This window comes from Myxocyprinus asiaticus, chromosome 34 (genome assembly GCF_019703515.2).
Source record: "Myxocyprinus asiaticus isolate MX2 ecotype Aquarium Trade chromosome 34, UBuf_Myxa_2, whole genome shotgun sequence".
Classification (NCBI taxonomy): Eukaryota; Metazoa; Chordata; class Actinopteri; order Cypriniformes; family Catostomidae; genus Myxocyprinus; species Myxocyprinus asiaticus.
This window is the reverse complement of record NC_059377.1, coordinates 35,002,845-35,028,555: the sequence shown is the minus strand read 5'-3', so window position 1 is coordinate 35,028,555 and position 25,711 is coordinate 35,002,845. Positions and strand designations below refer to the sequence as shown.

At 37.1% G+C, this 25,711-nt stretch overlaps 1 protein-coding gene across 2 annotated transcripts in view; it reads left to right on the top strand.

The window, feature by feature from the left end:
• Positions 1-24,376, top strand: part of LOC127425593 (histone-lysine N-methyltransferase 2B-like) — a 39,237-nt gene extending 14,861 nt beyond the window's left edge. For both annotated transcript variants that reach the window (XM_051671729.1, XM_051671728.1), the window contains exons 8-37: positions 100-152; positions 396-629; positions 1,846-1,940; positions 2,427-2,537; positions 4,038-4,151; positions 4,907-5,053; positions 5,238-5,330; positions 5,458-5,575; positions 5,939-6,052; positions 6,142-6,329; positions 6,831-6,929; positions 7,160-7,270; positions 7,421-7,497; positions 9,207-9,328; positions 9,412-9,488; positions 9,578-9,712; positions 12,408-12,566; positions 12,674-12,791; positions 12,881-12,959; positions 13,123-13,283; positions 13,453-13,608; positions 15,617-18,173; positions 18,285-18,416; positions 19,175-19,284; positions 19,681-19,809; positions 19,921-20,173; positions 20,543-20,650; positions 20,832-20,915; positions 21,109-21,238; positions 21,543-24,376. In XM_051671729.1, coding sequence (XP_051527689.1) covers positions 100-152; positions 396-629; positions 1,846-1,940; positions 2,427-2,537; positions 4,038-4,151; positions 4,907-5,053; positions 5,238-5,330; positions 5,458-5,575; positions 5,939-6,052; positions 6,142-6,329; positions 6,831-6,929; positions 7,160-7,270; positions 7,421-7,497; positions 9,207-9,328; positions 9,412-9,488; positions 9,578-9,712; positions 12,408-12,566; positions 12,674-12,791; positions 12,881-12,959; positions 13,123-13,283; positions 13,453-13,608; positions 15,617-18,173; positions 18,285-18,416; positions 19,175-19,284; positions 19,681-19,809; positions 19,921-20,173; positions 20,543-20,650; positions 20,832-20,915; positions 21,109-21,238; positions 21,543-21,818 — 6,340 coding nt within the window. In that variant the 3' untranslated portion in view covers positions 21,819-24,376. The remainder of the gene's footprint in view (positions 1-99; positions 153-395; positions 630-1,845; positions 1,941-2,426; positions 2,538-4,037; positions 4,152-4,906; positions 5,054-5,237; positions 5,331-5,457; positions 5,576-5,938; positions 6,053-6,141; positions 6,330-6,830; positions 6,930-7,159; positions 7,271-7,420; positions 7,498-9,206; positions 9,329-9,411; positions 9,489-9,577; positions 9,713-12,407; positions 12,567-12,673; positions 12,792-12,880; positions 12,960-13,122; positions 13,284-13,452; positions 13,609-15,616; positions 18,174-18,284; positions 18,417-19,174; positions 19,285-19,680; positions 19,810-19,920; positions 20,174-20,542; positions 20,651-20,831; positions 20,916-21,108; positions 21,239-21,542) is intronic.
• Positions 24,377-25,711: the final 1,335 nt, after the last annotated feature.

Genomic DNA, 25,711 nt, shown 5'->3' with positions numbered 1-25,711 from the left:
TATCATGAACTCAGGTCATGTTGACTAGATTTGAAGTATGTGTAGGTTTGAAAATATGGAGAGCCTCTTTGTGGATTTGTTTGTCTTATTTTTCGACAGCTTAAAGAAGTGCTCAGTGATCGAGCAGAACAAATTGAGACGATTTAACAAAGGTACATCTACTTGCCTCTTTAGTCAAGAATAAGATATTTAAATGGAATTTTAGATTCAGTATTAATGGGACATTTCACCCCATAATAACAATTGTAATTGTAAAAAATTGTACTCATGCTAATGTTGTTCCGAACATGTATGACTGTCTTTCTTCTTTAGTCAGAATGTTAGCTTCAGACACCATTCACTTTCATTGCATTTTTTTTCCATCTTTTGTTTTTGACCACTTCTCCTTGGCACAGTCCAGATGAAGCGACACCGGTCATCAGCAGCCTCCGGCATATACAGCAGCGAGGAAGAAAACGAGGAAGGTGGAGCTGAAGGCACATTTAGCCCCACCAGGAGGCAGCCCAGAAGACAGGTCACGCCACAGTGCTACAGAAAACTGCTAGAATATGGCGACTCTGACACAGATACACAAAGTGTTAGCTCTGAAAAGACAAAGGCCAGCTTGACGCCAAAGACTCAGTCCAGTGGTATGAATTTTATAGACTATAGAACTTATAGACTAAAATTTATAGAATTTTATGAATATCTTACATTATTTATTTGCGGGACTAGCTCTTTGTTCATCTAAGGAGTTAAAGGGATGGTTCACCTGAGGAGGACAATTCTGTCATTATTTACTCACCATCATGTTATTCCAAACTCATGGATACAAAAGGAGATGTTAGGCAGCATCAATCACCATTCACTTTCATTGTATGAAAAAAAAATGCAAGGAAAGTGAATAGGGCTGGGATCAACCTTTTACTATATGTGTAACTCTCTACAATGTGAGTAAATCACTCGCATATGAGATGACATTTCGCGCTATGTAATTAAAAATGTAAATGGTAAATTTTCAGATTTCACTCACCAGTGATTGTGTAGTATATTGGCAAAGAAGTTCAGCATCCTTTTACTGCGTATTGTGAGAAAGTTTTTGGTTTGACTCGTTCCAAGATATTTGTGGCCAAAGACAAAATACAAACAATCGATTTATCATTGAATAATCTCTCTTTTAATAACTTCTCTGTTCTTTACAGTCAAATGTTGATCAAAAGCAACAAAAAAATAAACATTTAATTGTAATCACAGAAAGCCTGGACGAGGTAAAGAAGCCGTTCGAGTCCTCTCTTGTTGATATGCGCTCATTTACTGATGCTCTTTACAGAACTGCCGGTTTTCTTAAAGAGACAATACTGATTTTTAGCACATGTTCTACAAATTAATGTAAATATTTGTACATAGTATAAATTATGCATTAAACAATAAACATGTAACAAAATATAATGTATGCAATATAATATAATATTTATTGATGGAATAAATGAATTTGTACATTTTAAAAAGCTTAAATGTGACATGAAAAAACAAATACATATATATATATCTTTTTTTAAATTCAGGACATTATAACTGAATATACCATATTAATTTATATTTGATGGAATTGAGAGCTTGTAAATTGGAATCTAATCAAATTAGAAAATCTGAATCAATAGTCAGCCCTAAAAAGTAAATGTTGAATGAGGCTGTCAATCTCCCTTTGTGTTCCACAGAATTAAGTCATACATGTTTGGAATAACATGAGGGTGAGGAAATGATGACTGAATTTTCAGTTGTGGGTGAACTATCCATTTATGATTTAAAATGTTTTGACATCCTCTATGGAAAACCAATGTTTTGATCCTCTTTCCTGTCTATCAGATATGGCTACCTCTGTAACTGCTCCAGAGGAGGCTGCAAAACAGAAAAAGCAAGGGCTTTACAGAGCTTTTTGGGCCCAAAGCAGAATTGATAAGGTATAGTAACTTGAGAATTTTTTCTCTCCAAACACTTCTACTCACCTCAGATGTATTTGGTCCACACATTTATAATTAAAGACTTTCCACAACTTGTGCATGACAAACGTGTGAAAAATGTTTGCCAGTTTGCTTTTTGTTGTGGCTGGAATGAGCCATTGTTGCTTAACATTTTCTTCCCTTAGACATGCATACAAGCATGCCACATCTTCTGTAATGTAAATATACTGTGTGTTATTTATTTACTGTGTATTCTAGAGAAAGAAATAGAAGTCAGAAATAAATTATGTTTAATATAGGTTACAGTAAGCTGGATGAGAATTTTGGACCAATGAGATTTTACTGTGGATAAAACAGTAGGACACTAAATGTTTTGTCACTTGTTGCGACACTACAAAGTCACAGGTTGTGGTGTGAGAGGTGGAGGAAGAGGAGGGAGCTCGGGAGCAAGCTTTTACTCATTTCTTCTCTCTTACTCATCCTCAGAGTGCAGGGGAACACACACAGGCCAGTGTTCTGACTCCGCTGGCTATTGGCTTTACTCAGAAGGGCAAGCTGCCACAGGGTACTACAAACAAGATTCGCGTGGACTTCAAGGTCAGGCAGAGCCAATATTAATTATTATGAAACATTAAGGTGTTTTCTGTTAAACTTTTGCCTGTATCTCACATATCGTTTTGAAAGATATTTTTGGGTGTATCTCTCAAAAACACGTCCAGGTCCATTTCACCTGAAAATAAAAATAAAATTATTAAATAATTATATTTAGCAAAAAAAAGAATTGAGCCTTTTTTTGTACCATTCAAAAAAACAAGTCTTACTATCTGTGATTCTCATTAGATTCTCATTACTGTATTACTGTATTCACTGATGTTCTTTCCACTTCCTGTGGTTACATTTCCTTGTATAAATTTCCAGGAGGTACACGCTCGACTTGACTGCACATCCTAGCAGAGAAACTGATTGTGTGGAGCAGTGCACGCTTATTCATTACGCGCGACGCATGTCCCGGGCATTATAAACACGGGAGCGGATTTACTATACTGAGAATGGAGACTTGAGCCTGGTGAGCCAGGTGTGGGAGAGATACGTGCAAGCTGCCGTATCTCTTCGCATTGCCCGAAAACGCTCACTCAGTGTCTCTGAACCAGTGTCGAAAGCGAAACCGCACAAGAGAGACCCAGCGTGTGCACCATAGAGACTGAACGGCAACCAGATAAAATAATAGTTTTGAGATTTTAAACTGCAGCAAATTAATCTTCAGCATTCAATTTGTTTTATATCTGTATGTGTAGTGTCTAATAATGCATTGTTAATGTACTCATAAGTTTATCTTGGCAATAAAGCTTGATATGAATTGAATCTGGCCATTTGATCCTTTATTAAAAAAGTCCACTGGAAAACGCCAGAGCATTTTGCCAAACATTTAATTACAGCATGTCCACTGAATTTGTGGCATGTATACATATACTTGTATCAAAGATTTATACTTGTAAAAATATGTCTAATTTAACTCTATCTGCAATATTTAAATGCTTTAAATAAATGATGACTAACCAAATTCTTGCAAGTTCTTTGAGACAGAGTATAAAGATATTTATGATTATATTTGAATGTTTGCTATTTTAGTAAAAATTAGTATTTTTTTTTTATTATTTTTTTATTTTTATTAAACTCTCCGTAACGTAAAGGCATTACAACAAATATTACCATGATGTACAAGTACTTAACTATTTAAACAAATCTGTCATTCTTTTTTTTTTTTTTTTAAACACATTACAGAAATGACACTTTTGGGGGGAATGTGTGTAATAAAAAAGACTGCACAATGCAAACAAAATTTGTTACAAAAATGGGCTTCATTATCTTTATGCAACATGTATTGTCTTTTTTTAATAGGGGAGGGGGAGGGTGAAGTATGACCCAGACAAGTTTCATGAGAGTCACCCTTGTACTTGTTTCATTAATTTTATTATTTTTGAAGAAAAAATTGTTTAAATCAGGAAAAAGGCTTGTTGTGATGCCTATGTTTATATTTCACAAAAACGACTTTCCCTTTTGTTTTTCAAACAATATTTTTGATTTTAATTTTTGCAGGAGGACTGTCATATCCAGAATGTGTGGTTGATGGGTGGATTGAGTATTCTCACTTCAGTTCCCATCATGCCCCAGTCTGTGTGTCTGCTTTGTGCCAGTAAAGGCCAGCATGATGTAAGATCACACATATTACTTTCATCAGAGCACAGTACTAAAGCACAGCTTTATCAATTTCCATTATAGAAGGAGAATATTGAATTGAATTTAAGATACTTTATTGTCCCGCTAAGGGAAATTTGTTTTGGACTCCATGCACAGCAGCCAAAATGAACAAATAACACAAACTTGCACAGTAGCACTGAAAGATTATAACAACAATAAAATATAGAATAGGCAAATAAAAATAAACTACTAACAATAATAAACCTTCTAAAATACAGCAACGTTATACTGAAAAAGGGCCATGTAATCTTATTGACTTGCTTCAGTGCTGTTTGCTCAATAGTATCTGGATGGATCGATTATCTTTCCAATCTATTGTTTTCATGGCAATCTGCACAAGGCGAGAAAGTTTTGTTTTTAACTCTTTTTAAGTTTCCATACCATGCTGTTATTCAGTATCTAATTAGACTTTCAAAAACAGACATAATGTTCTGACTTTCCCCATATAGTCTCCGCAAGAAATATAGCCTCCGTTGCAGTCTTATCTACACTGAAAGTCTGTGTGTGCAGTCCAACAAAAAGAGTTATTAATAAAGATACCCAGATACTTGTGTAATGGAGTTATCATGACTTGGATTCAAATATAATTTCAACTGTTTTGTTCTCATTTAAAGTCAAGTAATTTTTGTCACCTTTACAAAATAACAAACAAATTAACGTTGATGCTCGCCTGATTTTAAGTGAGAGTTTGATGTTCTCTTGATCAGATGATCTACTGCCAGATGTGCTGTGAGCCTTTCCACCAGTTTTGCCTGGCTCCAGACGACTGCCCGAAAGAGGAGAACAAGGAGAACTGGTGCTGCAGACGCTGCAAGTTCTGCCATGTTTGTGGCCGCAAGAGCAAGCAAGGAAAGGTACCACACGAATGGTTTTGCTAACAGTCCCTACAATGCATAATGCAATTATATATTTAACTGATAATGAAATTAAATTATTTAACTAATCATGCACGCGCTGTAATAATTGATGTTCAGTATTGTCTCGTGAGAGCCGTAATGGAAACCTGACAGCTGTAATTTTCTCTCTCACCTCATTTAGCCAGTTTTGCAGTGCAAGAAATGCATGTACTGCTACCATCCGGCCTGTTTAGGACCCACGTATCCCAAACCTGTCAAACTGAACACATCGTGGGTGAGTTATTTGTCCTGATACATGATTATGTTCTATTATGTTTTAAGTCATACACAATCACAATTGATTTATGCAGACAGTGACATTCAAGTTATTATAGTCACAAGTTCACCTTGTTTCTTTGTAGACATGTATGCTGTGCATTAGGTGTAAGAGCTGTGGTGTGACTCCAGGGAAGTCCTTGGACATGTCCTGGAACCATGAGCTCAATCTCTGCCCTGACTGCACCAAACTCCACAGCAAAGGTTTGACAATACAGACATGCCATATTCTGTAGTTAATTTAGACATATTATGCTGTATATTAGTGATCAGCAAATAAACTGGCTGATAATTGGCTGTTTTGAGATTATTGGCATAGGTGATAACTGCGCTCAGTTGGCCAATTAGCAGATGTGGTCATATCGCTTTGTGTCAGACAAAATCTAGTCTCATTAATGGATAGTGCACATTTTCTGTTTTCAGATATTTTAAGTGAATTTGAGTGAATATTTTGTAAAAGAAATGTCCTGCAATTTTATATACATCTGTAATCATTACATTTCAATATCACAACCAGTATTGGCTAGGCACTACATATATGTCATTTTTTTGTGTTTGTTTTTTCAGGTAACTTCTGCACTGTGTGTCTGAAGTGCTATGAGGAGAATGAGTTTGATAGCACCATGATGCAGTGTGCCCGGTGTGCCCACTGGGTCCATCCCAAATGTGAGGGGCTAACAGGTAAGACTATGTATGTGTTTATTTTTGATGATAACTGTCAACGCCTTCCAGGTCCCCCAATTAGGTCCTTCTCCCTGTCACACCCTCAGATGATCTGTATGAGATCCTGTGTCCTCTGCGGGGGAAGAGTCTGGTGTTCTCTTGTGCCGCATGTAGTAAGAGATATTGCAGCGGCTGGCAGGACGTGGTGCAGGAAGTTTTGAAAAACGGGTTGGTGAAGATCATGAATGGATTGAAAAGCTCCCCGACCTCCTACCACCTCTTGATTTGTGCTCAGGTGAGGTTTTCAACAGGCAGTTTACTGAGAGTTACTTCAGCACAGTTTAACTTCTGAGAGGGGGCGCTGATCACAAAAAAAACCAAAATATTATAGTATTACTCAACCAGTTGGTTGATCTGCACAAAGTAGATGTCGTTTTAAAGCTTTAACTCTTATCTTTACAATGAATAGATCTGATCAGACCAATTCTGAAATACTGCTTTAAAATTTGCGAACGGTTCCATTTTCAGAATTCAGAAATTTGCGATTACAACAGTCATATTTAGAACCAGTAAAAAGATCAAACAGCCATGTGTTATATATCTTGATTAGCAGAATACAACGAGCAAACTTGTTTCACTCAGAGACCAAGCTACAGTGAGTATTAGCGCTTGAAATCCCCATGCATTAGCTTGTGAAATTCGCATGTATAATTAACAGAATTTGTCACATTTAGGTTTATAACTTCATGAAAAATAAACATACATAACAAAATGCTTCGTATGTGTTTCTGAACAGTGTGAGGCCTGTCCAGACATGGAAATTATAAAGGAACAGTCAGGCTGTTGTCTACATCCTGTAGAGCAGAAGCTGCAGAAGAACCTCTATACCACACTGGTGAGTTGTGACCATAAATGGCTATGACCACATATCCAAGGTTTACAAAGAAGCATTCCACAAGAACGGACATTCATCTTATACCATGTACTGTATGTTGGAAGTTTGAATTCATAGTTGAGAAACTTGTCCACCACAAATCCCTGTAAATTATTCAAAATACTCCCAAAATACCTCCCAAGCCTTTTTGTTTTAATAAACAGTAACTGATTACACTTTACTCTGTTTAGAAAGCATTTCACGAAGATGTTGCGACGGTGATGGTGGAAAGACTGAAAAAAGAGGAGTCTCTTATAGAGGAGCAGAGGCCCACCTGCCGTGCTAAGCAGTATTATATAAAGGTTACAAGTTTTTTCTGCTACCTATAAAAGCCAGTGTTGTGATTGATTTGGAGCTTTTCAGGTCAGATGTTTTTGGGGGTTGTAATGCAATACATATTGTGTGAGTGTTTTTTTTATTTAATTTTCATTATCTTTATATCCTCTTTGCAGCTAGTAGAACAAGTATTCAGCTGGTTCAAGAGTCAGGACCCCAAGACATGGAACTCTCATATCCAAGTTTTTCCAAGGTATGTACTTAACATTTGTTTTTTGTTTTATATATATATATATACACACACTGGCGGCCAAAAGTTTGGAATAATGTACAGATTTTGCTCTTATGGAAAGAAATTGGTACTTATTCACCAAAGTGGCATTCAGCTGATCAAAATGTATAGTCAGGACATTAATAACGTGAATATTTACTATTACAATTTGAAAAAATAAACTACTTCAAAGAATTCTCTTCAAAAAATCCTCCACGTGCAGCAATGACAGCTTTGCAGATCCTTGGCATTCTAGCTGTCAGTATGTCCAGATACTCAGGTGACATTTCACTCCACGCTTCCTGAAGCACTTGCCATAGATGTGATTGTCTTGTCGGGCACTTCTCACGCACCTTACAGTCTATATATCCCACAAAAGCTCAATGGGGTTAAGATCCATAACACTCTTTTCCAATTATCTGTTGTCCAGTGTCTGTGTTTCTTTGCCCACTCTAACCTTTTCTTTTTGTTTTTCTGTTTCAAAAGTGGCTTTTTCTTTTAAATTCTTCCCATAAGGCCTGCACCCCTGAGTCTTCTCTTTACTGTTGTACATGAAACTGGTGTTGAGCGGGTAGAATTCAATGAAGCTGTCAGCTGAGGACATGTGAGGCGTCTATTTCTCAAACTAGAGACTCTGATGTACTTATCCTCTTGTTTAGTTGTACATCTGGCCTTCCACATCTCTTTCTGTCCTTGTTAGAGCCAGTTGTCCTTTGTCTTTGAAGACTGTAGTGTACACCTTTGTATAAAATCTTCAGGTTTTTGTCAATTTCAAGCATTGTATAGCCTTCATTCCTCAAAACAATGATTGACTGATGAGTTTCTAGAGAAAGCTGTTTCTTTTTTGCCATTTTTGACCTAATATTGACTTAAGACATGTCAGTCTATTGCATACTGTGGCAACTCAAAAACAAACACAGAGACAATGTTAAGCTTCATTTAATGAACCAAATAGCTTTCAGCTGTGTTTGATATAATGGCAAGTGATTTTCTAGTACCAAATTTGCAATTTAGCATGATTACTCAAGGATAAGGTGTTGGAATGATGGCTGCTGGAATGGGGCCTGTCTAGATTTTATCAAAAATGACTTTTTTCAAATAGTGATGGTGCTGTTTTTTACATCAGTAATGTCCTGACTATACCTTGTGATCAGTTGAATGCCACTTTGGTGAATTAAAGTACCAATTTCCTTCCGAAATCTGTATATTATTCCAAACTTTGGCCGGCAGTTTATATATTCTTGCTTAAATACAACTTAAACTCTATTGACAGTATCTCAAGCTTGCTGTCAGATACCACAGAAAATAATTTTGACTTGTCGTAAATAAATTGATTACTATGTTCTGTATTACAATGTCTGTGTAAAATCTGAAGCCTTTAATTTTGTGCTGGAATTTTTAAGTACTGGAATAATTCAATATAACATGTTTATTATATCTGTAAAGTTGTCCAAGATTTCCTTTTTTATGTAGGACTTTTTATCTAGATGGAGAAACTTAATTATGCATTACTAACCTTATTACTTGGATGCAAAATCAACGAAGGCCAATTCATGGTTATACCTGACCCACTGACCACTTAGCTGAAAGATTATTGAATAAATGTACTTATGAATATGCTGAATATATTCAAGTTTTTTTTTGTTGGTGTTTTTGAGGTAAGATGCATTTTTGCCCCTTTTGTTTTATAGTGGTATGCTCCCTGAAGCAGTAATTCCCCCGAGCGATGAACACAGTTATGCGCAATGGCTCAAAGAGCAGGACCGCACCATTATCAGGCCAGAGGGAAGCCCAGAAAACCCTCAGTCACATGGTAGATCATTGTATTTTGATCTTTATGGCTCTTGCTGTTCTCTTGTTTGTGTCTTATGTAAAAATAAATTTCATGAACCACAGATCCACAGAAGGTGAACTCCTTTGTGGATGAAAGACAGTGCAGCTTCTGCCCGCAACCTGGAGATGCCAAACCGAATGTAGGTTAAGCCTCTGGCAGTTTTGTGTTCAGAGATAAGTACTGTATTGGGCTCAGTTGAGTTGTATTGTCCCTATGTTGTATGTGTAGGATGCTGGTAGGCTTCTGTATATTGGGCAGAATGAATGGGCACATGTAAACTGCTGTGTGTGGTCGGCGGAAGTGCAGGAGGTCAAAGGAGCATTACTGCATGTCCACAGTGCTGTCGCCAGAGGCCGTTGCATGGTTAGTATCACTTGTTACTGAATAGTGTCATTAGTTATACAGTAGTGTCAAACAGAATAGAGAATGTATGAAGAAATTACTCAAACTATATTTTATGTTTCAAACCTGGACATATAGTGAATTAAATATAAATGTTTTCTGTAATAGATTATAAAAGCACATTTTTTCCATCTAATATAATTAGTGATGCAACGAAATGAAAATTCTTGTCCGAAACTGAAAATTCTGGACACACTGGGTTAAAAACTTTGTTTGGAATAATTAAACATTCTGAATGTTATTATAAGGGGTACACTGAAACCACTTTTTCTGGAACTTCACATTTTGTTATAAAATAGAGTAGACAAAATAGTAAGAGAAGAATTACATACAAAATGTGTAGCCTATTAAGAAAACTTTTATTGTCAACTACTCTAGTGGATATGCAGCAGCAAAATTAACTGTAATTTTAATGAAAATTTTCAGTGAACATAAAGCCAGTTCTATTGGCACACTTTCCCCCCCACATTGTATGTGGACCTGGAATGTGGAATGGATTCTTTATTTTTTTTATTATTTTTATTTTATATTAGTTGTGATAGTAAATCACATTACTCAGTCAATTAAATAATTTCTGTAATTTTATAATAATAATAAAGTTATATTATACAATAATACAGTTTCAGTTGTAATTTCTCAGCTTTTCGGCGGCCGTAATTTCAGTGCATTCCTAAATCTAATCACTACTGCAAATGTACTGCAAATATGGGGATGTATACAGTTGAAGTCAGAAGTTTACGTGCACTTAAAACTCATTTTTTAACCACTCCACAGATTTCATATTAGATAACTAGTTTTGGCAAGTTCTTTAGGACATCTACTTTGTGCATGACATGAGTAATTTTTCCAACAATTGTTCACAGACAGATAGTTTCACTTTTAATTGACTATCACAATTCCAGTGGGTCAGACGTTTACATTCGCTAAGTTAACTGTGCCTTTAAGCAGATTGGAAAATTCCAGAAAATTATGTCAAGCCTTTAGGGAATTAGCCAATTAGCTTCTGATAGGAGGTGTAATGATTTGGAGGTGTACCTATGGATGTGTTTTAAGGCCTACCTTCAAACTCAAGGAAAAATCTAAAGAAATCAGCCAAGACCTCAGAAAAAATGTGGATCTTCACAAGTCTGTTTCATCCTTGGAGCAATTACCAAACTCCTGAAGGTACCATGTTCATCTGTACAAACCATAGTACGCAAGTATAAACACCATGGGACCACACAGCCATCATACCACTCAGTAATGTGACGCATTCTGTCTCCTAGACATAAACGTAGATTGGTGCGAAAAGTGCAAATCAAACCCAGAACAACAGCAAAGGACCTTGTGAAGATGCTGGAAGAAACAGGTAGACAAGTATAAAATGAGTCCTATATCGAAATATCCTGCAATGCTGCTCAGCAAGAAAGAAGCCACTGCTCCAAAAACTGCAATAAAAAAATACAGACTTATGTAAGATCTTTGTCCCCATGTAGATTAATACAGTCTACATGGGGACAAAGATCTTACATTTTGGAAAAGTTTCCTCTGGTCTGATGAAACAAAAATTGAACTGTTTGGCCATAATGGCCATCATTATGTTTGAAGGAAAAAGGTTGAGGCTTGCAAGCCGAAGAACACCATCCCAACCGTGAAGCATGGGGGTGGCAGCATCATGTTGTGGGGGTGCTTTGCTGCAGGAGGGACTGGTGCACTTCACAAAATAGATGGCATTATGAGGAAGGAAAATTATGTGGATACATTGAAGCAACATCTCAAGACATCAGCCAGGAAGTTAAAGCTCGGTCGCAAATGGGTCTTCCAAATGGACAATGACCCCAAGCATTCCTCCAAAGTTTTGGCAAAATTGCTTAACGACAACAAAGTCAAGGTACTGGAGTGGCCATCGCAAAGCACTGACCTCAAACGGATAGAAAATTTGTCGGCAGAACTGAAAAAGCGTGTGCGAGCAAGGAGGCTTACAAACCTGACTCTCACCAGTTCTGTCTGGAGGAATGGGCCGAAATTCCAGCAACTTATTGCGAGAAGCTTGTGGACGGCTACCCAAAATGTTTGACCCAAGTTAAACAAATTAAAGGCAATGCTACCAAATACTAACAAAATGTATGTAAACTTCTGACCCACTGGGAATGTGATGAAAGAAATCAAAGCTGAAATAAATCATTCTCTAAACTATTATTCTGATATTTCACATAAAGTAGTGATCCTAACTGACCTAAGACAGGGAATGCTTTCTATGATTAAATGTCAGGAATTGTGAAAAACTGAGTTTAAATGTATTTGGCTAAAGTAATGTAAACTTCTGACTTCAACTGTAAATGGGGAATTTAAAAAATCATTGAAGATGTCATTGAAGTTTCTACAATCAGTATTTATTTTTGTAGTTATGCTCAGTTCTAAAAATTTAATTGGCTAGAAATTGCTCTTTGTGAGTGCAATCACTCTAAAGTTATTAAAAAGAAAACGTTTTTGAAAAATGAACTGAAAAATCCTTATCCAGTAGTCACAAGTGACAGGAAAAGTGATAAAAATCTATTGGTCAAAACGTGTGGGGAACCCAGCCAGTTGGTAGAGGGAGAGGACTTTGGGAAGACATTTGTGAGAATTTTCATTATAGCAAACAAAATTTTCTGAACTTTACACATTTTTTTATCAGCGCTGCGAGCATTGTGGCCAGACGGGAGCGACAGTGGGCTGTTGTCTTTCCTCCTGTCAAAGTAATTACCACTTCATGTGTGCTCGTGCCAGCAACTGTGTCTTCCAGAGCGATAAGAAAGTGTACTGTTACAAGCACCGTGACCTCATCAACAACAAGGTCTGTATTTTTTGTTATGCTTTACCCATATTCAATGTTATACAGCTGCTGTAAAACTGAAGTATGATGAAATTTAGCATTTTGATTGATTTAGCATCTCTTTTTAGATTGAACAGGGAAATGGGTTTGAAGTTCTCCGAAGGGTGTACGTAGATTTTGATGGAATCAGTCTCCGGAGGAAGTTTTTAACAGGCTTGGAGCCAGAGTCTGTAAATGTCATGATTGGTGAGTAAACGGATGCTGTTTTAATTTTGCCATGCTGGTATGTTACAAGAAGAGAGAATTCAACATGACTTGATCTTGTACCCATGCAGGATCTCTACATGTTAAAAAACTTGGTGTTCTGACAGAGCTGTCAGAAAATTGTGGAAAATTGTATCCAGTTGGTTACCAGTAAGTAATTTGAAGACTTTCAGTAAAGTCTCTCTGTTTTTTTAGAAAGCAATCTTTTCATTTGATACTAAGGTCAGTTATCTAAATATTAGCCGTTATTCTAGTTATTGTCCAGGAAATTGTTGAACATCCATTAAAAGGCACCTGGTTGATGTGGTTTCAGATGTTCTAGATGGTATTGGAGCACTGTTGACCCTCGAAGACGATGCCGGTATACTTGTAAAGTGACAGAGGTTCGACCATCTACGCAATGCAAAACTTCTAACTCCTTGTTGGATCAGGGAGAAAATCAAACTATTGTGCACAGCCCTAAATCCCACAATGGTTTGTATATAAATGTTTACATGCACTGTTTTCAATATTAAAGTAGTATTTTTAGAGCTTCATCTGTGTAGTATTGTGCCATTATGATGTGAAATCTTTTTAATGTCTCATTTGTCTATAAACAATGACATTTTATTGGAATATGACTAAGGCTGTTTTTGTCTCATAGATGAGGATGGCACATACAGTGAGCCTTTTTCACCTGAGCCGCCCCCCAGCACACCCTCCAAGACCAAACAAGATTTAGGGGCTGGAGGTAAGACTCCTGGGTATCCACACAGCAGGAGACCAGCAGGAGGAATGTCCAGACCATTACCCTCCCCAGGTAAGATCTTTTCATCAATTTAAAGTTCAGATTAAAGTAGATTTATTGGCATGGTAAAAAAAAAAAAAAAAAAAAAAAGCTTTACATTGCCAAAGCATTAGTAACTGTTTAATGCATAATTTACATGCATTCACGCACATTTACGCATGCAGTTAAAAATAGTGCTGGTTATTGATACAGATTTCCCGATTCAATTCCGAATTTGATTCGATATAGATTCATGTGGGTATATTTCAGTTATAATGTCCATTTTGCATGCAAATAAAATAAATTCTCACCCAGCTAATGTGGTTAATTACACGGGGGACCTTCTAACTAGGTACATTACGAAAATATTAATTTTACAAATTATATTTAATTTTGTTTTTCATCATTTTGGTCACATTTGAGCTTTTTACATATGTACAAATCCACATATTCCATCAATAAATATGATATTGTATTGTATATATTATATTTTGTTTTTTTATACTATTTACAAGTATTTGCTTTGATTTGTAGAACACATGCTAAAAGATTGTACTGTCTCTTTAAGAAAACCAGCAGTTCCGTAAAGAGTGTATGTAGGTGAGTGCGTCTTAATGAAAGAGGACTTGAATGGATTCTTAACCTCAGCCGTTCTATTTGTGATTAGAATTAAATGTTTTATTTTTGGTTGTTTTTGACCAACTATTGACTGTAAAGAACAGAAAGGATATTAAAAGAGACATTATGCAATGACAGTGGATCTCATCTTTGGACAGACATTACACAGAATGAGTCAAATCATACTTTAACTCTCAACACGCAGTGAAAGGATGCTAAACTTTTTCGCCATTATGTTACTCTATAACTGGTGAGTGAAATCTGAACATTTACCAGTCAATGGCTAATCAAAGACATTTGCTGGGTTTCCATCCAACTATTTTTATGCGCATTTTGAAACTGCGTATAAGAAGTCTTGAATAGAAAGGCTTGATATGCGCATAAATTGTCTAAATTCGCTTAAAAGTTTGAGCTAGACAGAGGTGGATTTTCTAGAGTTTTGCATAAGTCATAATGCGCATTAAGGAGATGGAAACAGTTTATTTGCATAATGATGACGTGTTTTGGCCATTTATGCACATAAAGCGCAATGGCAATCCGCTCTTTGGTTGGTATTGGTGTACGAGAGCCAAACGAAAGCTCCGACATCGGCACACAATTCTTTGAACACAGCCCGTGGCATTCAGAAGTGTTTAACCCACAACTGGTCCTTACAATCAGCCAGAACAGTTTTGTGCATGGGTGCTACCAGGTATACGGAGGCTTGTGGTGTAACAGCCATTTCAGCCCTCATTATATGAGATATTACACTCATTCCGCAGCATCTCCTGGCAGCATTTAGTAAAACGATTTATACTTGCTCCTATGCCGCATATAACTCTCCCCTCATGACAAGGTGGGCTCCTTTAAAATAATGCAGTAAATGGAAACGCGTAACGACTCAAATTTTCTTAAGTCGGATTTTTAGAAATGCACTTAAAAAATGCGAAACATTTTGGATGGAAACCCAGCTATTGATGCGATTTACTCGCATTGTGAAAACTAAGATTTGTGCATTTATTAAAAAATCAATCTTGGGATTTAAGAATCGATATCGAGATTGTTCAAATGAAGATTGCCATGCATCGGAAAATCTATATTTTTACCCAGTCCTAGTTAAAAATATCTCAAAATAAAAAATTTTAAGTTTTATTATAAGTATATATAAGTAGAAAGTCAAAATAAAAACAGTGGTTTAAAAAATGTTTAGACTCGCATTTATTCATTTAGCATACAATTTAATAGGCTTGATATTCCAAAGCAATTCACAGATTAAGCAGAGGCAATTCATCCAAAAGAAAAACAATACAAGTAGCGCTAACATACCAAATTTCAACTAAGTACTAGAATAGAACATTTTACAAATTACACCAAATTTCAAGGTTATTAAACTGTGATTATTCAAAATCAAGTAACACAAAGTTCCCTTCAAATGCCTCCTCAGGTAACGTTGTTTCCACATCCCATCATATTTTGACCATCAGTGACCTTGATGAAACCCGACGGGTAACGAGGCGACTTTCCACACGTAGCCGAAATGCCTCTCCTCCCCTTGCGATCCTTCCGGGCCCAGTGACTGTACGATCAGTGGGCACAGGTCACCCTAGGTCACTTTCATTTAGCCCCCCTGTCTCACCACTCGGTTTAACTGAGAACCACATGAGCTCCACCTCACCTCGACGAAAAGGGAGGCCTTCCTCTTTGTCTCCCTCTAGCGTCACCTCAAGGCCCTCTCCACCACAAGTGACTCTCCGAAGTCCCTCGTCGGCCTTACCTTTGTCTCCCTGTCTCTCCCCAAGGCTTCAGCAGCCTTTAAAAATCACACCAGGACCACAAGACCTTTCCCCTTCAGAGCCAGTAGAGGTTGCAGGTGTGCCAAGCCACAGAATTTCCTTGACGGCCACCATATCTGACAAGTCAGATCAAGAACTGCTTCCTGCATTCTTTGATCCAGACACAGATGTGGCAGTGGCCTCGATATTAAATGCAAAGCTAGAATTCAATGAGGCTTTACTCAATGAAAATGTGGCTCTGCACTGTGACCCACAAGGTGTTGAGGGAGACACTGATGAAATCAGGGATGGAGAATATGAGTTTGAGAACAGTTTGTCAGGTGTGACGCAAGTCGGTGCTGGCCAGAAGGACTTGCCTTGTCCTACAACTTCAGAGATGCAGATGGAAGCAGACTCCGCTGATCAGGATTCTGGCCATTACTTAAACTTCTCTCGCACAGTAGTGGTGTGTGAGGTTGCCAAAGACTCTGCACAGGTAGGTCTCACTGTCTGTCCTAACTCAGGGTCTATTTCGCAGCTGGATGGAGCTGACAATGACTCGGAAAGTGATGCAAGTGAAGCCAACATAGAGGATGACTCTCAGGAAGTAGGGAATAATTTCCGTAGTCGGGATACTGAGCCATCAAAATGCACTGGTTCAAACAAGGACAGAACTCTTGGCAATGGGCAGCTAGTTTGCACACTATCTTCAATATCTGCAAATCCTTGTACAACAGATTCTGTTGATCAGAATTCTGAGCTGGAGAATTCAGAGAGACAAACCATGGACCAAGTTTGTGAAGAACAGGACTTTCAGGAAATAACTTATTTGCATGAGATTGGGAACTTGCTTGTTGACTCCAGCACTGGTGTATCCAATCAACAAGAAGCAGCTTTCACAGAGGGGCTAAAAGAGCATGAAATGACTGCAACAACCCCCAATGTTTACAAAGGCAGTGATCTTTTTACAAGTGAGGAGGAAGTCTTGATGGACAATGAATCAACAGATAGTTCAAAAGAGGTATTCTTGGATGACACCAGTGGTAATTTTATATCTGCTGTTGACGGCATGACTTTGGAGAGGACAGAAAATGCTGCTGATCGTGAGGAAGCATGTGATTCCTCGTCAGCAAATTCATTAAACAGTAATGGATTTGATCTAAAGGACACTGCATCACTTAAGAAACCAGTAGCAGTTGCACCTTCAAGTAGTACTAGAAAAATTAATATCATCACGCCAGCTAGACACACACAAAGACGTTTAATTAACATACAGCCGGTATCACAACCCCAAGCCCTCCAGATGGCCGTGTCTGTTGGCTCCTCTTTGCCACTGTCCATGCCTGTCAACGTTGTTTCATCTTCTCCCGGCATGTGTGTTACTTCACAAGGAACACCACTTGTTTCTGGCCCGGTTGTAATGAATGGTTTTGGAGCTCTGCCTAAGGGAACCACAAAGGGTCGTACCATTGCCATACGCATTGCCACCCCAAAACAGGTGAAGGAACATTCTCTGCCACAATGTTTTCCCTGTATGCCCCCTTCACCTCAGGTTCTGCTTGTCAACCGCGCCGGCCAGATTCTAGTGAAAAACCCGCAGACTAACACGTACCAGATAGCTAGCGCTAATTCCCCCTCGTATACCCAGATCAGCCAGATTGCGAAGATGATCCACAGTGGGAATATTCTCCAGCGACCAGTCCCTAAGGTTACAGTAATGCCTGTGCCGCAGGCTCAGGCTAGTCTTGGCAAAAGCCCCCCGACACATATCATATCGTACAGCAACAGAGAAGCAACACCATCAACCCAAGTGCTGATCCAGAGGATACCTCAGAGTGATACAGGAAGCCATCTGCTTGGTATCAGTCAGCACATAGAAAAAACAGTTGTGGTTAAGACCAAGAATACCTCAATATCTGAGGGCGGGCAGAAGCAATTGGCCCAGGCGATAATAGACAAAGCAATGGCAAGTCACCGTGACATAAGTCCCAGTCTTCTGACCCCTTCTAAAATTCAAGTCTTTCCCCACCTCAATAAACACCTCTCTACTGACTCAAGTAAATCTTCTCCTGGGATTCATCGGCGGACTCAGCCCAACATCCTGTCCCACTCTAGGCCTCAGGTCAAGATCAAGAGGGTGTCTTCAACAAATAATCAAATTGGTGTGAAAAAATGCAAGACTGACTTCTTGGACCAGACAGACCCTAGTTCCCAGGATGACCTCCTCAGGCAAGGACGAATATACAATTAATGCAATGAATTAACAAGATTTATAATTTATTTAATAGGTTATTCTTATAATGTTATGTAATAGTAGTCATATTATTTTCTAATGTTCAGATCAAACAGGGTTAGAATAAAGGCCCCAAGTGTTAAGGATGCCCTTGATTTTGACGACCCGGATGTCGACGACCCGAATGTCAGATCTCTTGAACAGCCGAAGAATGAATTCAAAGTGGTTGAACAAAAGAGGTTAGCAATGATTTGAAATTATATTGTTAAAGAAATAGTTCCCATAAAAATGAAAATTCTCTCATCATTTACTCAGCATGTCATTCCAAAGCTGTATGACTTTCTTTATTCCATGGAACTCAAAAGGAGATATTTTGAAGAATGTTTATGCTACTCTTTTTCATAAAAATAAAGCGTACAGTGACTGCATCATGACACTTCCACATATTCAAATTTGGTGTGTCGTGAAAATTTACGAAATGGCCTTTCTACAGACATGGTTTAAGGTTTCTGCAAAATCCTTAAACCAAGACCAAAATTATCAACTGTAATCCCCCCTTGAGATTTCAAGCTACTTTCACCAATCTCAGCACAGACCTTCAGACAGTTCTGGCTCAGTGTGCTAAGCACCAGAATATTGCAGAGACATGCGGGTTAGCTCTTTTGACATGGGAAATAATACTAAGTCCTTTTGTTGACACATTGGGGGCCAAGTCTTGATGGCCCAAGTTTGAGTATACGCAAGTGCGAATGAGATTTAGGAGCTATCGCAAAGGGCAAGATGTTCACTGAAAAATGAATTAAATAGAAAATGTCTGTTCCTCACACAAAGCTATTCTATGACATAATAGAATAAGTCATAGAATTTAGACTAGGAATACAGTGCATGAGTCATATGCATGAGGATGAGTGAATTTTTTTTTTTTGGTGACTTATTCTTTTATGGAATATAATGAAATATACAGACACTTGCAATATTTTCTTGTCCCTCTCTTTAGAGTTAGTCAAAAAGAATTGGGACCCACTGCAACACAGGGAAGTGATATACGTGACAGTGGCAATTTGAGCTCCAAACATGGAGAAAACTCTGATTGGGCTCCCTATGCAGGTGAATTTGCTATATGAGGCTTCTTTTTTTTTTGTGATGTGTATATTTTGAGTAAAGTAGTGCAGTGCACTTTGATAATCGTTAGTGTTTCTTGACTGTTGACAATTTCATATGTGAAACAATAGTTAGCCATTAAAGTTAAAGATTTGTCAAGATTTCACATTTGTCACATTTTAAAGTACTAAATTACTCATTTAATTGATTTTGAATTTGATTTCACCCATAAGATGCAGAATCTTAATACTACATAAAGAGATCAGTGATTTTAAGATTGTGACTAAAGTAATGCTCCATGTTAAGATTTTTCCATTGCTTAAAGTATTCGCCAAAGCTAATTGTATGAATCTAAACTGTAACTGAGCCAAACAAAATTTACTGCAACTATAATCTTTTCAGGGTGGAGTTCAGATGAGGACTTTCCATCACCTAGCAAGCTGGACAAGTGTTACAGTCAGTATCAACATCACCTGCGCTTCCAAATTACCAGTGAGGATGGATTCAGTATAGAAGCAGAGAGTATGGATGGTTAGTGTTGAGTAATCTCAAACTATGAAATGCAAACACTTAAATTGACTGTGTGTAACTGTGTTTCTTCTCATGCCTGGGCTCATTGTCTGTCTACGACTGTTTCTTTAGTGGCATGGAAGGCAGTGATGGATGGTGTCCAGGAGGCGCGTATAGGCTGTCGTTTGGAGCATTTGCCGTTCAGCAGGGTAAATGGTGCCAGGGTGCTGGGTGTCCTCCATGATGCTGTGCTCTTTCTGCTGGAGCAGCTGCAGGGTGCTTCACTCTGCCGGAAACACAGCTTCCGTTTTCACCAGCATGAGCAACAGGAAGAGGAGTTGCCAATCAACCCCAGTGGCTGTGCTCGCGCTGAGGTCTATGATCGGTAAGTCTCTGTAGTTCTTTATTCCAAATATGAGAAATTTGAGAATATCACTATTTTAGGCAGGGTTCTGATGATCATGGAAAACCTAGAAATGTCAGGGAATTTTAAAATTAAATCTTAAAAAATCATGGAAATTTCTATAGTGTAATAATATATATATATATATATATATATATATATATATATATATATATATATATATATATATATATATATATATATATTTTTTTTTTTTTTAGTTTTGCTCTGCTGTAAAAATATTGAAAAGTCATGGAAATATCATGGAAGTTAGTTGATCAAAAGGTGTGGGACCCATGCATCTGTCTGATTGAAAATTAAAGTTGCCTTGCCTTTGCCCTCGCCCTCCAGAAAATCTACCTTTGATATGTTCAATTTCCTGGCGTCGCAGCATCGTCAGCTTCCTGAGTCTAGGCCATGTGATGATGAAGAGGATGACGTTCTGCTCAAATCCAGCAGGTTAGACAATAAGCAACACAGTATGTGAATAACAAAACTTTAAAAAATGTACTTTTTACTCATAACATTTACATCCTTGATGTTGGCTAGACTAATTAAAAAAAGGTTCTGAATAAAATTAAGATATTTTTTATTATGTTTTTGTGAACATTTTTCCAAACTTTTTCCAACTATCTTTTAGACGGGCAACAAGTACAGAGTTACCAATGGCTATGAGGTTCAGACACTTGGAGAAAACATCTAAAGAGGCTGTAGGAGTTTACAGGTAATGCCCCTTTCAGTGACACAGAATGTTCAGTTTGCAGAACAATTTAGCCAAAATGTATTGTGTAAAACTAGTAATGTAAAGTCCTATGCTAATAAATGATTTGATAAATGCAAATTTAAAAGGGTAATGCCAAAAGCTGACTATTTCAGTGCAAACATGGCCTTATATGTTTTCATTCTTACTGTGATAGATCTGACATTCATGGTCGGGGTCTTTTCTGCAAGAGGAACATTGAGGCTGGAGAGATGGTGATTGAGTATGCTGGTAATGTCATTCGATCGGTTCTTACAGACAAGAGAGAGAAATACTATGACAGCAAGGTATGTGTTGCAGTGAATTTGTCTTGTTTTTCCTTAGTTTGTTGAGTTTCTACTAAGTTTTATTTGAGGATTTTTTTGTTTTATTTGTTTTATTTTTTGGTATGCATTACATTTGAATTTGCCTAATGTTATGCGTTTATCCTATTAATTTATCTTAATTAAAAAAAAATTTGTTTAGTTTTTGTTTGTTTTTTTTTGTTTTTTTCAATTTTTTTTTTTTTTTATTCATTTCATATTATTACTGTTTCTGTCCTAATCCTCTACTATGTTTGTATTTTCTTGTCTTTCCTCTCTCCCCCCAAAGGGCATTGGCTGTTACATGTTTCGGATTGACGATTTCGATGTGGTGGACGCCACCATGCACGGAAACGCAGCGCGATTCATCAACCACTCATGTGACCCTAACTGCTACTCAAGGGTCATCAATGTGGAGGGCCAGAAGCACATAGTTATTTTCGCCCTGCGGAAGATTTACCGAGGAGAAGAGCTCACCTACGACTACAAGTTCCCCATTGAAGATGCCAGTAACAAGTTGAACTGTAACTGTGGTGCCCGGCGCTGCCGACGCTTCTTAAACTAGAGTTACCTTCTGTTTCCACCATCTAGGGTAAAATTTTGGGATGGGTGACTGCCAGCTGTCCTTAACTCTCTTTTGGAATCGTCTTTGAAGGAAGGAACCCGTATTACAGGTGCTGAAGGGTTCAAAGATGAATCCATTTTAAAGGAACATTAGGGAAAACAACTTAATCAGATCACAATCTGCAGATTGTTGGCTAGGCGTGTAGCGATTTATAGACCACCAGCTTGTTTGACTATTTGGGTTGAACATGGGTGGGTTCCCCCGTATGTTACTGTTTAACAACTCGGCAATATGAGCCATGCTACTGCTAAATCCTGGACTAGATTAGGCTTGCAATTGACTCCCTTATGCTAATGTCCAGTGTTTAATTTTGTAATTTGCTTTGATTCAACAATGAAAGATTGTGACCTCATAACTGCTTACATAAATAAGTACCCTTAACTATGTCCCTTGTCCTACTTTGTCCCAGCATGTCTTTCAAATCTCGCCACTGGTGGCTGGAAATGTAGTAGATTTATTCTGGGACCCGAAGGATACTTTAAATCAGCTGTTAGTACTAATGTATAAAGGATTTCATAATGGAAGATACCCTGAAGTTTGAAAAGGGGTTTGATTATTTTTGCTACTGATTCAGGGGCGTTCCTTTGACAGGTCGCCTTTAACAGCACCTTGATAATCTTTGCTCTTTTTCCAGAAATGTTAACACAGTATGTATGAACCAGAACAGGCTTACTATTCATACAAAAATGCCACAGAACCTCTTATATGACACAGTGGTTTGAAACTTAAACAGGAGCCTGTTTATTGTTTCTAGAACATTTACATTGTACATTTGTTTCTCTGTGTGCTTATTTATATGGGTGCAAGTGAATGCATCAATTACAACCACTTTTTTAACAGAATAGCCCAAATAGATTTAATCCCTTGACTGTTTAACATATTTAAATTTAAGTTAGAATTAATTTGCCCTGAATGCATATATAGATGACTGCCCACATTTTGCTGCAGTCATGTACAGATATTATAAGATTTGCAAGGATGTTTCATACCATGAATGCACATGCACCCAGAGCCCAAATCTTGACAGATAGTTTTAAGAACTCACTGTTTTTATGTGCTTTTATATCTTGAGGCAAGTGTTTTGGGGGGGTCTGTTGCTATTTTGTGCCAATTAGAATTACTTGTGCAGTTTAAAGATGATAGTTAAAAAAATTCCCATCTCTGATTAACTTTATCTGAGTCTTGAGTCATCTAAACATGCCCATGGTATGCATATGATATGCAGAGGTTTAGCTTCGCCAAGCCCTTGTTTACACAGCACGTTTTGGCCTATTCTCTTCTCTTTGGGTTGACTACCTCAGTAGCTCAGTAAAGCAGTGATGGCTAGTGAAGTACAAACAATAGCATAAAGTATGCTGGGGTAATCCCACACTAGCTCTGATTTTATGCAATGTGACTGTTTGGTTGTTAATTTGTTTTTCCAGAAAATTCCCGGACCCTTCTTCCCTCTGCTTTTGTACAGAATTTAAGTGTGCTTATTGTTAAAAATTAAGACTGAGGCTTGATTCCATCACTGAATGTGAGGGAGCACAGAGTTCATCTAATTCAGAGTCAATCTTTGTATATAGTTGTATACAAGAATTTCAAGATGTTACATTTTTCTACGCACTTTTTTTTTTTTTTTAATTTATGATGTTATGTACGTAATAAAATCCAAAACTATTTGAACAAAATACAATCTTGAAATGTGTTTGTTCTATATCTTGGGTCCTGTGACTAGTCCCTATTTCTTTTAGGTTTTCCGCACCTTTTGTTTTTAACTAGTTTGTTTTAAAAGGTCACCTGTGAGAGAATGTTTTTTAAGAACAAAAATTCCATGTACTCTAAACTACTATAAGGTCATAAAAGCAGCATGTATGATAATTAAAGACAAATTCAAAAGATTTAGTTTAAAATTAAAGGAGTAATTTAGTTTCTCTACCCTGTGAAGGAAAAAGGTAACATCTTTTCTTGGTTGTATTTTCTGAAAATAGGATTTGAAAATAAGAAAAATTATTTTGTTGGTCCTTGAAGTGATTTTAGATATTTAAGTAAGGTTTGTTTTGTTGAAAAGTATTGAAAAGTGCTTAAGATTTAAATGGAATATTTCCTCCAAGTAATGTGTTGTCTAACAAAGATGAGATCTATGCACTCCACTTTAATTAAATATTAATGTGCCTTTTAATATCCTTACTGATCTTTACAGTCAGTTGTGGATCAAAAAGTAAACAGTATCAAACAGCATTGATGTGGTAAAAAGGCCGTGTGACTCATATCACGTTAATGTGCACTTAACCGAAACATTTTGAGACTCTTCCTGAAATGCCAGTGTTCTTAGAGATGGTACAGTGTTAGCGCTTGTTATGCACATGAATGTAAACGCAATGTAAATACTTGTGCATTTTTTACACATTTCAAACAGTGTAAGCTTATATAATTATTAAATATGCAATTTCATGTCATAATATTAATTGATGGAATGCAGAATTTTAATATTTAAAAAAAGCTCAAATGTGATGATAATAATGGCAAAAACTTTACAATAAGGTTCCATTTGTTAACATTAGTTAATACATTCGGTATCATGAGCTAACAATTTACAATATATTTTTTTACAGCATTTATTAATCTTTGTTAATGTTAGTTAATAAAAATAGAATTGTTCACTCTTAGTTCATGTTACTTCATAGTGCATTAACTAATGTTAATACATGCAACTTTTGATTTAAAAAATGTATTAGTATATGTTGAAATTAACTAAGGTTAATAAATGCTTAATAATTATTGTTCATTGTTAGTTCATGTTAACCAATGATGTTAACAAATGGAACCTTATTGTAAAGTGTTACCAAAAAAATCTTTTACATTCTATATAGCTTTTTCTGGCCGATTACCTCCTTTATACAATTATTAATAACGCCATATCAGAATTACTGTATTTGGGAGCTTTCAACTAGTAAATAGTCTACTGTTCATGTCACTTGGAATACAAGTTGGAAACTCTAAATTATATGAAAGTGCTGAGTTCTCTCACTCATATGAAAGGGATAGTTCACCCCAAATATGAAAATTCTCTCATCATTTACTCACCCTCATGCCATCCCAGATGTGTATGACTTTCTTCTGCTGAACACAAACAGTCTTCAGAAGTGATATGATAGTTGTAGATGAGAAACAGATCAGTATTTAAGTCCTTTTTTATTATTAAACTTTCACATTCTTCTTTTGTTTTGGCGATTTGCATTCTTCGTGCATATCGCCACCTACTGGGCAGGGAGGAGAATTTATGCTAAAAACAGACTTAAATATTGATCTGTTTCTCAACCATACCTATCATATCACTTCTGAAGATATGGATTAAACCACTGGAGTCGTATTGATTACTTTTATGCTGCCTTTATGTGCATTTTGTAGCTTCAAAATGTTTGTACCAATTCACTTGCATTTTGAGGACTTATAGAGCTGAGATATTCTTCTAAACATCTTTGTGTTCAGCAGAAGAAAGAAAATCATACACATCTGGGATGGCGTGAGGGTGAATATATGATGAGAATTTTCATTTTTGGGTGAACTGTCCCTTTAAGTTCCATTCAGTGATGCCTATATAAATCCTGATATCACTACAGTCTTGACTGCAGCATGCATTACTGCTTGAAATTTTTTATCGAATATATTGAAATAAAAATGTCAAATGGCCGAGCAAAGGTACACAATTTGCCAAATGACTTTTCATACATTCTCCAGCAGGAAATGAAAGAGTCAATAAAAAAAAGCCAGTTGTACACAGGCCTATAACAGTATTAACATTTGGTAGGTTTTATCCAATCAAGTTAATGCTGAAAGATACATGTTCT